We start from the raw sequence: 13866 nt of genomic DNA, 5'->3' as shown, positions 1-13866 counted from the left end.
GGGAAATTTCTAAGATGGCTGCTGTCAAGTGAAACGGGTCGTTGTTTGGCAGTGGGTATTGTCGTGTTTGTCGCTGTAAATGTCTTAATTTCCGTCATAAAATGATATCATTTGTGGGAATCGATAAATCTGCAAGTAATTGAATTTTTGCAATGAATTTAGCTTGTGATTAGAGCGGTCTTGTGGGTGAAAAGGCTCTGTAAATACGCGCGGGTACGTGTACTGTTGCGATTGTCGGGTCGGCGGTGCGGACGTGAACGAGACATTTGTGCGGCTAAGACAACGGATAGTGAGTAATAGGTGCAAGAAGTGACACGAATTTTCCTCGATGCAAACACCGAGCCGCATACGCAAGTGGCGACTAAGTATTGTGAAGTTTCTGTGATTTGGAGGATACGCGGATAGGCTTGGTCCTGGCTGGCGTTTGCTGCATGAATGAATGAACGTTAGCGGCCGATCGACGCGAAAATGGATAATTTAACCAGGAACGGTACGTAATTCATGTTTTTTCGACAGAAAACAACTCGTTGGTCTGCCACTCCTTCGAGCCGCTGTGTTCGGGACGTAGGATGGGACCGGCGAGCGGCCGTCAGTGGCAGCGTGGAAGTTGCGCTCGGCGACGGTGACACATTTTCCAGGAAGGGCGATGCATCCCTTGGGGAAACATAGCCGGTGACGAACATTTCCCGCTGATGATTAGGTTGTTATCCGGTTGAGAATGGCTCCATTGGGATCACTAACCTCCTTAACAAATGAGGAACGGTAGAGCGGGCTGTCGGGGCAGGGGCACTGCAGCTAATGTAGCCATTCTAGGCCTTGATTCACCTTTCCCGGTGAGTCTTTGTTTATTCGCTCGGAAACTCGTTGATTCTTGACCTCATTTCCAAGCGTTCTTCCAAACTGTGCACAAATATGTGCTTTTGTTGCTTGCGGTGACGACACCCGAGAGCGACGAGTGCTTGCGACACTTCAGGTGCTTGTTCTGGAATTCACACTTTGACATTGGACACGGCTGGGCCCGAATGAGGCACTTGAAATGCTTTCCCCATGAAATCTTACTTTTATGCTTGCATAAATTAAACCAATTGCTGCCGACATGTGCCGAACCTAACGGAATATCTCCGCCAGGATTGTGAAGGACGAAGGCATTGTTTGGAAATTGTCAACAAGAATAAGGATTTATTTGGATTTCGTAGGTTTCGCTGCTTAATTTACTCCGCGTGAGTTCCTCTCACGTTTCATTGTTTTCGAGGGAATGGGTAACGAATGTATCTTCCATTAGAAAGTGATCCATCAATTTTTCTTGGCGTGTCTAGTTTTCCTCCCTTAGATTACCTCTCTATGCCGGATTTTGAAATCTGAGTGGTTCTTGGTTCTGAATTTGATAAATGAACTCAAGAGTTGAATGCTTGGATTGCTGTATCTATGCTGCTGTTTTCAATTTTAGGAGATTTTGAACGGGAAAATAAAGGGGATCAATCCACAAAAATTCAACAACAAATTTTGCAAAAAGAAGGGCGACACCTCTCATATCACATTAAACCTGCTCCTCAATTGGGCAGTGGAAGTATTCTAACTTAAGAATCACAAAATCGGAAAAGTGGCTTGATCAAGTCCATTTACACGAATATTTGCGCAGCCTACCGATCAGTAGACGACTTTTGCAACGCGAACTTCTGTGGGAGACACAGTGAGGCAGCAGACTGCAGTTTGTAGCCCCAAAAAGCGGGTCATATACAAACCATCGATTCATTCATGGATTGGATTTTAATCTTCCAAGCGAAAGCGTCATGTGTTCCGGGTCTTCGGATGTTGCAACTCATTTGGGAGAGTCCGGCAAAATCAAATATTTCCTGTAGTCATTCCTCTATTAAGCACTTGGTGGATTTTTCACATCCTGGAGATGAGGAAGATCCATATTGAAGCCGGGCCAAATTCTACTGACGAAAGATGACTTAAGGGCTGTTCGTAAGGAGGAGGGGTTCTTTCATCGTTACTATGGCTGCTGATAATAGACACCTTGTCATGGCTCCTCAAGGACACAGCGATTTTTATGCTAGCAATAGTCGGCTATCTTGCCGGGATACAATATGCAACTGCGAGAGGGGCTCTTCCCCTTCCTACCACATACTTTTTTCATCCTCTCATCCCCTGGGGTTTGGATTGAAAATTCAAAATTATTCATGATATTATCCAAAAACCAAACTTTAAGTCACCGTCACTTACCATTATTTTACTATTTAATGATTATTGGTTCTCATGGAACAAAGATATATCCCTTCCAATCAGACGGTAATGCATGGCACTGAGAAAGTCCCACTTGACTATAAAGGAATGGATTAGATTTGAATCCCATAGAGAATTGTTAAACATATTTGAAACAAAAACTAAATAACTACGTAAAACCACCGGAGGGTGTTAGTGAGCTGTGGGACTGCATACTGGTTGCGTAGCAATCAATATCACCCAGACCATGTTGTTACACTCCTTGATCTTCACGAAATTGGATAAAACATTTGAAAAAAGCAGAGATATTTGACTAAGTACTAACTCGGTAGCGGGAAAACAATGACCTCATTCCAGGTGGAGATATATGCGCCCAGAGTCGGGTTCCACAATGGTAGAGCCACAACAAGCATCTGATATTAGGCCATCCACTATCAAGTTGAGCCTCAAGAGTGAAGTTGCCAGATGTAGCGCAATCGAATTTATACCACCATAACAACCATTTATATTCCTTCTTTCATCATTCATCATCAACGGCGCAACAACCGGTATAAGGTCTAGGCCTGCCTTAATAAGGCACTTCAGACATCCCGGTTTTGCACCGAGGTCCACCAATTCGATATCCCTGAAAGCTGTCTGGTGTCCTGACCTATGCCATCGCACCATCTTAGGCAGGGTTTGCCTCGTCTTCTTTTTTTACCATAGATATTGCCCTTATACACTTTCCGGGTGGGATCATCCTCATCCATACGGATTCAGTCAACCGCCAACCGTAACCTATTGAGCAGGATTTTATTCACAACCGGACGGTCATGGTATCGCTCATAGATTTTGTCATTGTGTAGGCTACGGAATCGTCCATCCTCATGTAGGGGGCCAGAAATTCTTCGGAGGATTCTTCTCTCGAACGCGGCCAAGAGTTCGCAATTCTTCTTGCTAAGAACCCAAGTCTCCGAGGAATACATGATTACTGGCAAGATCATTGTCTTGTACAGTAAGAGCTTTAACCCTATGGTGAGACGTTTCAAGAGGAACAGTTTTTGTAAGCTGAAATAGGCTCTGTTGGCTGACAACAACCGTACGCGGATTTCATCATCGTAGCTGTTATCGGTTGTGATTTTCGACCCTAGATAGGAGAAATTATTAACGGGCTCAAAGTTGTATTCTCTTATTCTTATTCTTCCTGTTTGACCAGTGCGGTTTGATGTTGTTGGTTTTCGATGCTGACCTTCCAACCATATATTTTGTCTTGAGAGTCTTGCCTTCATTGATGTGCAGCCCAAGATCTGGCGCTGCCTGCTCGATCTGTTTGTACGTCTTGGGTGGTTCTTCCCATGATGTCGATATCGTCATCATAGGCCAGTAGTTGGGTGGTCTTAAAGAGGATCGTACCTCTTGCATTTACCTCAGCATCACGGATCCTTTTTCTCGAGGGCCAGGTTAAAGAGGACGCATGATAGGGCATCCCCTTGTCGTAGACCGTTGTTGATGTCGAATGGTCTTGAGAGTGACCCTGTTGCTTTTATCTGACCTCGCACATTGGTGAGGGTCCGCTTATCAGTCTTATCAATTTCGTCGGGATACCGAATTCTCTCATGGCTGTGTACAGTTTTCACGTCAAAACTAATATGGCGGCTTTAAAGTCGATGAATAGATGGTGCAACTGTTGTCCATATTCCAACAGTTTTTCCATCGCTTGCCACAGAGAGAACATCTGATCTGTTACTGACTTGCCTGGAGTGAAGCCTTTTTGGTATAGGCCAATGATGTTCTGGACGTATGGGCAAGATAGAGGAGGTTGTAGGATAGAGGATAGAGGAGAGTACTCAGCAACGTGATACCTCTATAATTGCTGCACTGTGTGAAATCTCCATTTTTATGTATGAGACAGATAATGCCTCTTTGCCAATCGTCAGGCATTGATTCGCTGTCCCATACCTTGAGCACAAGTTCATGAACCACTTGGTATTTAACTAATCGGCTGTAATTCCATCGGCTCCTGGCGATTTATGATTTTTAAGCCGATGAATTGCACGGACTGTTTCTCCTATACTTGGTGGTGGCAGTATTTGTCCGTCGTCTTCAGTTGGCGGGACCTCCAACTCGCCGATGTTCTGGTTGTTCAGTAGCTCATCAAAGTACTCAAAACATCGCTCCAATATGCCCATTCTGTCGAAAATCAGATTTCCCTCTTTGTCTCGGCAGGATGAGCATGGAGGTGTGTAAGGCTTCATCCTGTTGATTTGTTGGTAAAATTTTCGCCCATGGTGCGGTTGCTCCTTGTATTTTTCGAGTTCACAGACCTGTTGGTTCTCGCAGGCTTCCTTTTTCCGTCTTTGAAGTCGCTTCTCCGTTCTCCGTTCTTTAAGAATGCAACATTACTTGGTATGCACCATTCTTCCGTTCCGTTGCTAGCTTACTTTCATCGTCAAACCAGCCGTTCCGACTTTTTTTGCGGCTTGGGCCAAGTATCTTTGTGGCCGTATCAATGATAACGTTCTTCATGTTGTTGGAAAGATCATTTGTTGATGCTTCATCTCCAGGACTTGTGTTGACTGCGGTTATTGCAGCATCCATTTCCCCTTGATAGGTGCTGCGGAGGGCTGTGTTGTGGATGGTTCAGTGTTAACTCTGACCTGATTGTCAGAGGGGATTCTGGGTGGTGTTGTTATTCGAGCTCGGAGCACCATGCCAACGAGATAGTGATCCGAGTCTATATTGGCCCCCCTATATGGCCCTATAAGGCTGAGAGGTGGCGGCGTTCAATCAGCACGTGGTCAGTTTGGTTGAAAGTGGTCTCGTCTGGAGAGGCCCACGAATGTTTGTGAACCGCTTTCCACGCAAACCAGGTACTTCCAACAACCATTTCGTGCGATACTGCTAACTGGATAATGCGCAATCCGTTATCATTGGTATCCTTTTGTAAGCTATGGGAGCCCACGTATCGCCTGAATACGGGCTGCGTCCCTACTTGACTGTTGAAATCTTCAAGTATGATTTTAATATCATACTTGGGACAGGCTTGGAGGGTTCGCTCAATTGCCTCGTAGAAGGTATCCTTCTCCGACTCTGCAGTCTCCTCTGTAGGGGCGTGAAGATTTATGATGCTTATATTTCTAAACTTGACTCGCAAACGCAGAGTGCATAGCCTTTCGCTTATATTTTCAAAGCCGATAACAGCAGGTTTCATTTTTCGGCTAAGAAACTTAATACGAGCACATGGTTTACTGGATGGTCGCTATTATATATGGTGTAGCGGCTCTTTTCCAGGAAACCGGTCTCTGTCCATCGCATCTCTTGTAACGTTGTTACATCAGCCTTATATTGGGACAGAGTTTAGGCTAGCTGCTCAGCAGCATTCGGTCTGTACAGGGAGCGCACGTTCCATGAGAAAATGTGCAAATCGTTAATCCGTTGCCGTTGCCGTGTTCGTCGTTGTAAGATCTATCCTGTCCGAGGCTCCTTTCATGGCTTCGTAACATCGGTTTTCCGTGTAGGGTTGTCAGCCCTACCCAACCCCAACCTGGAAGACCAGTTGGTACATTTTGTCCTGTTTTTAGGCGCGGGAGACTCGCCTTCATCCTTCTCCGTCTGCAGCTTTTCGTTAAGAAAGAGCTCCCAGCGGTCAACACGTGGAGGTGGAGGTGGAGATAGGGTTTGGTAGTAGAGCTGTTGGTGTTGGTTCAGCAGGGGTTTTCCAGGTTTTATGCTCCATCGTGGGTACCAATCCACGTTTCGCCCTGGGACCTATACTACCCTACACGATTGTAATCATCGCAGGCCATGATTACAATGGACGGAGTAAGTGCTCAATTGGTTTAACTGTTGATTGAATCTAGGGGCGCATGCGATTGAATCTAGAGTGATGCAAATTGAAAACGTAATTGCTTTTAGGGTTTTGTACTGACATAAGAAAAACCTGTTTTTAGTTTAACTGAGTTTTTGTTTGTCTGTCTTTAATGACTTACATAATTTATTCGACTGACTGTAGTGACACGATTTTGAGTTTATTAGAAAGACTAGAGAAAGATTCTTTACTGAAATGGCCTCTTTTACTTTATTTATTCAATTGCAATAGTCTCAATAGAAACATACGTATATATGTGTTCCGTCAGTGGTCTAGGAATGCTCAATTTGTTGTGTTATGATTGAAAATTCAATGTTAGTCGGAAATGAGGAATTAATTTTTAAATTTCTGGTCATTAGCGGAAAGATTTTCATTAATTTGTAGTAAGTTAAAGGAAAATCAGTTACTAAAAGAATTGGTCAGCAGTTTTTACTGATAACTAACAACTATGTAGATATAGTATATAGTGCACCTAGCATTAGGATTGAAAGGTTTTGTAATTTCCTTCGTTTCGGGACTGGGCAATATAGAAAAATTTGGGTGATGTTTGCGAAGGAATGTTGGGGCGCCTTTGTTTTTATGAGGATATCGTGAACAGGGTTGCTGTCTTAAGACAATCATATTACTTTGAGTGGAGCGGTTATGCCTAGCGGGTGGCTTACGGCTGAAAAGAGCAGAGCAGCCGATCCGATTTTTTATTGTGTAAATTTTAGGAAAAACGGTTGCCGATTGGTGATTTTCGGCAAAGTGAAATCCTGAAAATCCGAGTTGCTACACGGTCAATGTTGCGACTTTCACTGACGGTCAGCAGCCCAATATTTCGAGATTTCAGTTGGCAGACAACTATCAAACAGCAACCTTTTTTCAGTATGGCATCGAGCGAGAATTGCATGTGTGTTTAGATTGTGAGCGAGAATTTGATTGGCATCTTTATCGTTAGTGAACATTTTTTATAAATGCTCAACCATAAAAATATCTCAAATTTGCGTCTCAACGGATTGAATTATGAAACTGTTTGGCTTATCGCACGTGGATGCTTTCACTGAACTGAACGTGGATGACGGCCTTAAGACACAAAATGAATTGGAGTGATCATGACAACGAGATTGCAGCCCATACCAAAAGCAACATACAAAATAATGCTCAAAATCAATCCTAAAAGTACAAATTTTTCATCTGTAGAAACTCGATTGTAAAGGTGTCCCTGCCCCACTCAACTAAACTCAAAATCGGCCTACCAGCTGTATTTGTTGTAATTACTTTCACTTCCGTCTACTGTTACGAATTATGAAATTGCAATCAGAATTGTAAATTACATTTACAGTTGTATTACAGTTACAATCATATTTTGCAAAGCACTAACCAGAAAGACAAAATCGTGATCAGTACCTATCAAGAACGAAGAAACGCCCCTTATGTGATTACATATTCTATTCCCTCTAGCGAACGCCTACGACTGACGAGAAATATCGTTTACTCAACACAACTCAAAGAAGCCTACTTACATCATTTTTAAGGTTTTGTGTAAACACAAAACCTTATTAAAATCGGTTTACCGTCTGTCTGTCTGTCTGTCTGTCTGTCTGTCCGTCACACGCATTTTTGTCGGAGACGGTTATAGCGATTGACACTAAATTTGGTAGAAAGGTGGGAACTGTGAACGCTCACGCATGCAGTGAATTAAATCCCTTTACGTCGAATTTAAGGGGGGTCCCCATACATGCAAAAGGGGGGTGTAAATTTTTTTTTCATCAAATATAGTCATGTGGGGTATCAAATTAAAGGTCTCGATTAGTACTTTTCAAAGCCGATCTTAGTTTTGACATTCGTTGAAAGGGTGGGGAGCGCGGGGGGTTGAAAGTGATCAATTCTTTAAGGGGGCCATTCTCAGAAACTACCAAACCGAAAAATCCGAAAAAAATCAGGAGGCTGCCAATATATGGTGCCTGGGCTCCGAAATACCATGCCGATATCTGTTTAAATAAAGTTAATAATAGTATATTACTACCATTTTTTGTAATTGGCTAGAAACCCCCCTTAAGTTCATCCTAGTACCATGAAATTTTGCAGTGATATAGGCTATAATATAGAGCATGATCTTACCAAGTTTGGTGGAAATCGCAATATTACTAACAAAGTTATAATACCTCAAATTTGTTGCTTCTTTGAAAATTGCAGACTATGAATGTCAATATCACCCGAAAGTGGATACTCTCACATAATATATGGATATATTACGTTCTACGTACAAAGAAATACACAAAACCTTTCGTACCTGAAGCGTTTAGCTTCCGGTTTCCCGACTTGTTTCGAACTCATCTCAGCTGAAAGTCATACAAATGTAAACTTTATTAAACAACGAGATAAGGCAATCGGATATGAAAATGCAGGATTATGGTTACATGATTATGATTACGTGATTGCATCCGACGCTATCCTAAATGCTAGTTATCGTTTCACATCAGCTGGCTATTGACAAGGGTAGTAGGAAAAGTATCTACTTCATATATGTATATATATACAGTGAAGTGCCAGTGAATTATGCACACGGTCGATTTCAATGCAACTATGAAATTTAGTGTATGTACAATAGCTCTTCAAGGCCGCGGTGCGAGTTTATAATAATAGTGTACTTTTATGATATGTATATTTGCGTCCTGCGAATCCTTTGATTCGCTTTGCCATGAAGTGTTTTAGAGCACTTCATTCAAGACCGTAAAGGTACACTGCAGGATTGCAGTTTGGAGACTGCTGTAACTAAATCTACCGCTCCGTGAATTAACCTGCTGCGGAGTACAAGAGCGGCGCACACTGGAAGCTTCTGGTCCGGCGAAGAAAAATTCGTTGGATCTAGCGTTGAGGCTGCGCCGCTAGATCTAACCACAAGCCGGCCCTTTGCCTACACAGGAGGCAATGTGGTCAGCATTTCGCTCGCCCGTAATTATTACTCTGATTTGACTTCGGTACTCATTTACAGCTGAGTCGTCTAGTACTCGACGTTACGTCACGATGCAAATCCTACTGGCATTAGCGAGATGTGAGCGGCTACCTTTCGTGCGACAAACTTTCTCAAATAGATTGATTTAGGGGCCACAATCAGAGTCCCACTGTGAGAATTCCAGCGGTACTGGTTTATACTAAGTGCAGGCTCACCATTCATACTGGAGGATGCGAGACCTATTGAACACCTCTGCGGGTATTAAGGGATATGAGCCATGAGTTATAAGGCGCAACTCCACGCAATGAACCTGCAAGGTGCTCTGCTCGTGATATGAACGTAACCCCAATCAATATGAAATCCCCACGAGAGGAGTAACTACAAATAAGTGGACCGAAATTCTTCTGACGCATTTATCCGGATCCCAATGTATCAGTGTCCGGATAGCTGAGTCGTTAGAGCGCAAGGCTGTTGTACGGAAGGTCGCGGTTCAAATCTCGCTGGTGGCAGTGGAATTTGTATCGTGATTTGACGTCGGATACCAGTCGACTCAGCTGTGAATGAGTACTTGAGTCAAATCAGGGTAATAATCTCGGGCGAGCGCAGTGCTGACCACATTGCCTCCTAGTGTACCGTTACGGTCTTGAATGAAGTGCTCTAACACACTTCAAGGCCCTGATCCAACATGGATTGTTGTGCCAACGATTATTATTAATGTACCAGGCGACATCCGGTGAGATATCCTAGCAGACTCTGGTCTGAACGCTCTTTTTGAGGATGTGAAGAGGTAGCCTAAAATGAGGCAAAAAAAGATGCAAAAACTAAAATCTTTTAGTCGTAATTATTGTCAGAGATCCCGACATCTCACCTTCAGTAGATAAGTTGATTTCATACTTGATTTTTCTTGGTTCCATCATTTCAAGGCCCCTCTCAATTTCAGGGCGATTATTTAGGTGCTATAGTGTTCAGCGTTAAATGGCTCGCTGTTTTATATCCCCTCAAATTGTGTGTTGTATTGGGAGGAACGTAAGAACTACAGACAGCGGTTGATTTTTCATCATCATCATCAACGGCACAGCAACCGATATCCGCTCTAGGCTTGCTTTAACAAGGATCTTCAGATATCCCGGTTTTGCGCCGAGGTCCACCAGTTTCATATCCTTAAAAGCTACCTGGCGACCTGATCTACGCTATCACTTCATCTGAGGCAGGACCTGCCACATTTTCCTTTACTAGCATACCTTAGATATTGCCCTTATAGGCTTTTCGGGCTGGATCATCGTCATCCATGTGGGTTATGTGATTCGCCCACGCAGCCCGATTTTATTCACGATCAGCCGATCATGATATCGCTTATAGATTTTATCGTTATACAGGCTATGCAATTGTCCATCTTCTTGCAAGAGGTCAAAAACTCTTCGGAGGATTCTTCTCTTAAACGCGGCTAAGACTTTGCAACTTTTCTTGCTAAGAACCCAAGTCTACGAGTTGACATGTGGACTGACAAGATCATTGTCTTGTACTGTACGAGCTTTGACCTTATAGTGAGACGTTTCGAGCTGTGCAGTTTTTGTAAGCTGAAAGAGGCTCTGTTGACTGCCAACATCTGTGCGCGGATTTCATCGCCGTAACTGTTATAGGTTGTGATTTTCGACCCTAGATAGGAGAAATTATCAACGGTCTCAAAGTTGTAGTCTCCTATCTTTATTGACGTTGCCACCATATATTTCATTTTGCACTCATTTATGTGCAGCCCAAGATCTCGCGCCACCTGCTCCATCTGGATGAAGGAAGATCGTACATCTCGGATTGTTCTTCTCATGATGTCGATATAGTCAGTATAGGTCCGTAGTTGGGTGGACTTAAAGAGGATAGTGCCTCTAGCATTTACCTCAGCATCGCGGATCACTTTTTTCAGGGCCAGGTTACAAAGGGTGTACGATAGGGTATCTCCTTGTTTTAAACCATTATTGATGTCGAGTAACTTCGAGAGTGATTCTGCTGCTTTTATCTATAAGACTGGCACTTGGGAATGGTATTGCTTTCTGTATGGCCTCCCTTCATGCTGGCTTGTGCATGCTGCTGCAAAGTGACGGAAATCAGCATCTTCTTGGAGATACTTGCTCCTTTTCGCTGGCTCAGCCTTCTTGGGTAAAGTAGTTCTTGGTGACTTGCTGAGATTCTAAGGATTCGCTGATATCGTGCTTTTTCGTTATTCCAAATTTTCGTCTTACTTATCTGGAGAAGTTTATAGTATCCATTGTATAAAATGCTATCAATTCCATATAAAAAGTGTGGGAGGCTACAAATAATCCTGAATTGTTGTTGAGGATCTTGAATAAAAACATCCTGGGATTCCATGAAAAAACTGCAGGATTAGTGACGCTTCCTGATCCTCTGCTGCCGTTCATCGTTAATGGTGCAACCATAGTTTTGAATATCGGATGAATTTTGAATACGATGCTCATTGACTCGCTAATTGTTTTCTCTTTACAGTGCAGTACGAAAAATGAAGGTGTGTTAGCAATAATGAAATCTCCAGCAGCAGTAAGGCCCTTTCGTGAAAGTGGTGTATTTCAGCTGTCCAGATTGCACATTTACTCTTTTCGCTAGCTCATTCTTCTATGTGCGGTCTCGCAGCGGTTGAGATGTGTTAGGGTAAATTTAGGTTGAGTTTTTTTCATATTTTTCTTAGAAAGCACGTAGTCTATACTTCCTGCGATGGGGCTTTCGTTGCTCAAGTCAGCCGTTTTGTACAGTATGCACTCTGGATCTTTCGCGCAATTTCTTGCTAAGTACTCTTTATCATACTAGCTCCAGCAACATGTGATTTTACAATCTTATTCCAGATAGCCTTTCGATTTCTGACACTTTCTGAACTTTGGTTACTCTTAGTGAGTTGTTTGCCCATAGAGCTGGTAAGCTGACAGCGACTCCCTGAGAATCGCAAAGGCTTTATTGCGTCGACTTCTCTTTCTGAAACCATATCTACAATTGCTTATTGAGTTCTTTCCAAATATTTCCTTTTGTATTGATTTCATTGAAATGTTTATTCTATTCTTTGGGATGTGCAAATATTCCCTAATCCCCTATCTTGCTAGGCAGGATAGCCACCTACGGCCATACTAAACAGACTTCACTTCAGGCAAATCAGCGGCAGTTTAGATTTTTCTTTCACTTAGTCGATCGATGTAGCGTGTTTTAAGGAGAGGTTTACTGCAATTTTTTTAAAATTTCGTCTCTCTGCGTCTGTCTGTCTGTCAGTTGCGCACACTTTATTGGGACAAAATTTGGTAGAAAGATCGCAATTGTGTCTTGCGTTTTATGTTAAGTTTATGGGGGTTGCAATTTTTTCACTGGATACCCATCTAAGGCATCAAAATAAAAGTTCCGATGTGTATTTTCGGAAGCAAGCATTTTAATATCAGTTGGGGAGGAGGGGGGAAGTTAGAGAGTGGTCTTTTATTTCAAGGACCCATTCATACAAACTACAACCACATATTTGTCAAAATCTGAAAAAATTAACGATGTCTGCTCATGATGTCTACGGATTTTTTTGTGGCGTAGACAGCTGCATCGAGGTAAAATCTCAGAGGAATTTGAGTTGCAAAACGGTCACATTTTGTCTTGGTTTGATGGAGAATCGTGAAGTGTTTCTTCTACCTCTTTACCTGCTGGATTGTGGATGAGTATGGATATGTTTTACTTGTGTTTGTACGGCAAGTAGTGTCCGGCTAGTCTTCTCAGTTTTTGCGGTGAGGTCCACTAATTCGACATCCCTAATGGCAATTCAAACTATAGCGGCTCTCCCCTGCTCCTTTTCCAAAAGGGATTGTAACTATCTTTGATAAAGTTAAAGATGTGAATTATTTCGAAGAAACTGAGGATTATATCAAGGAGTTGGAGAATGAATTTGAATAGGCAGGAATGAGTTCGAAAAGAATTCGGACTGGAATTGGGACTTATTTATAGACTAGTTGAGCCGCTTTATTGCTTTTGATAGAAATAACAAACCCGTATATCTACACAAGTAAATATCAGGATTAGTACTATTAAAATTCCCCTTCATCTTTAAAGCGTGTGATCATTGATATCTTAACGCATTGATCAATCGGGTTAGGATTGGGCGGTCTTTCAATAATTTGCATTTTGGGTGCTTTAGAATAAGACCCTTCTATACGCATGATTATAGCAGTATTTTATCAGTGTTGAATGCTCTACTGGAGTCTTTCAATGACTACCTGCCCAATATTGTTAGCCTATTAATCAGATTACGGAAAGGCAAATGGATTCCATTAATTTGTGTGAAGTTTTAAAATTCGTTATTTCATATCTTTTCGACCACATCAATTATTAATTAATTTTCACTGTACAATTTAATTTCTGTACGATTCGCCTATCATTTAAACGGTTTCACGGGTACGAGATAATGAGTCACATCATGTGTATAGCTTGGCTGCCATTTTATAAGAATCACTTTCTCTGGTGATTCAGCTTATATTTTCTCAACTAATTTAAACTTTTACCAATTTGATGAAGTTGGTTTGTCCATATCTATAACAACATCAAACGGGTTTTGTAGAACGAAACATAAATTCTTATTTACTGGTTACCCTGAGTTTATCTCAAATTACTGCATAAGATGTTGCGAAACTTGATAAAGTATTCAAATCGATTTCCGCAGATAATTTTCTTTTCTTTCTTCCTAGAAATATCCATCTGATTTATAGAACTTCTGCGTATATCTACATGTGTTGTCATATGAACTCCTCAGAACCCACGAAGCGAGCAGCCTATCCCCTTCCCATGAATCAATATCTTCGTCCTTGAAAGCATTTTCGGATGATTTCTTTTG

At 42.2% G+C, this 13866-nt stretch overlaps 1 protein-coding gene across 1 annotated transcript in view; it reads left to right on the top strand.

Moving 5' to 3' along the window:
* Positions 1-18: 18 nt before the first annotated feature.
* Positions 19-13866, top strand: part of LOC119650798 (SH3 domain-containing kinase-binding protein 1) — a 74987-nt gene continuing 61139 nt past the window's right edge. The window contains exon 1 of the mRNA XM_038053934.1: positions 19-490. Coding sequence (XP_037909862.1) covers positions 469-490 — 22 coding nt within the window. The 5' untranslated portion in view covers positions 19-468. The remainder of the gene's footprint in view (positions 491-13866) is intronic.

Source organism: Hermetia illucens, chromosome 3 (genome assembly GCF_905115235.1).
Source record: "Hermetia illucens chromosome 3, iHerIll2.2.curated.20191125, whole genome shotgun sequence".
Classification (NCBI taxonomy): Eukaryota; Metazoa; Arthropoda; class Insecta; order Diptera; family Stratiomyidae; genus Hermetia; species Hermetia illucens.
This window is presented reverse-complemented; position numbering and strand designations above follow the sequence as displayed.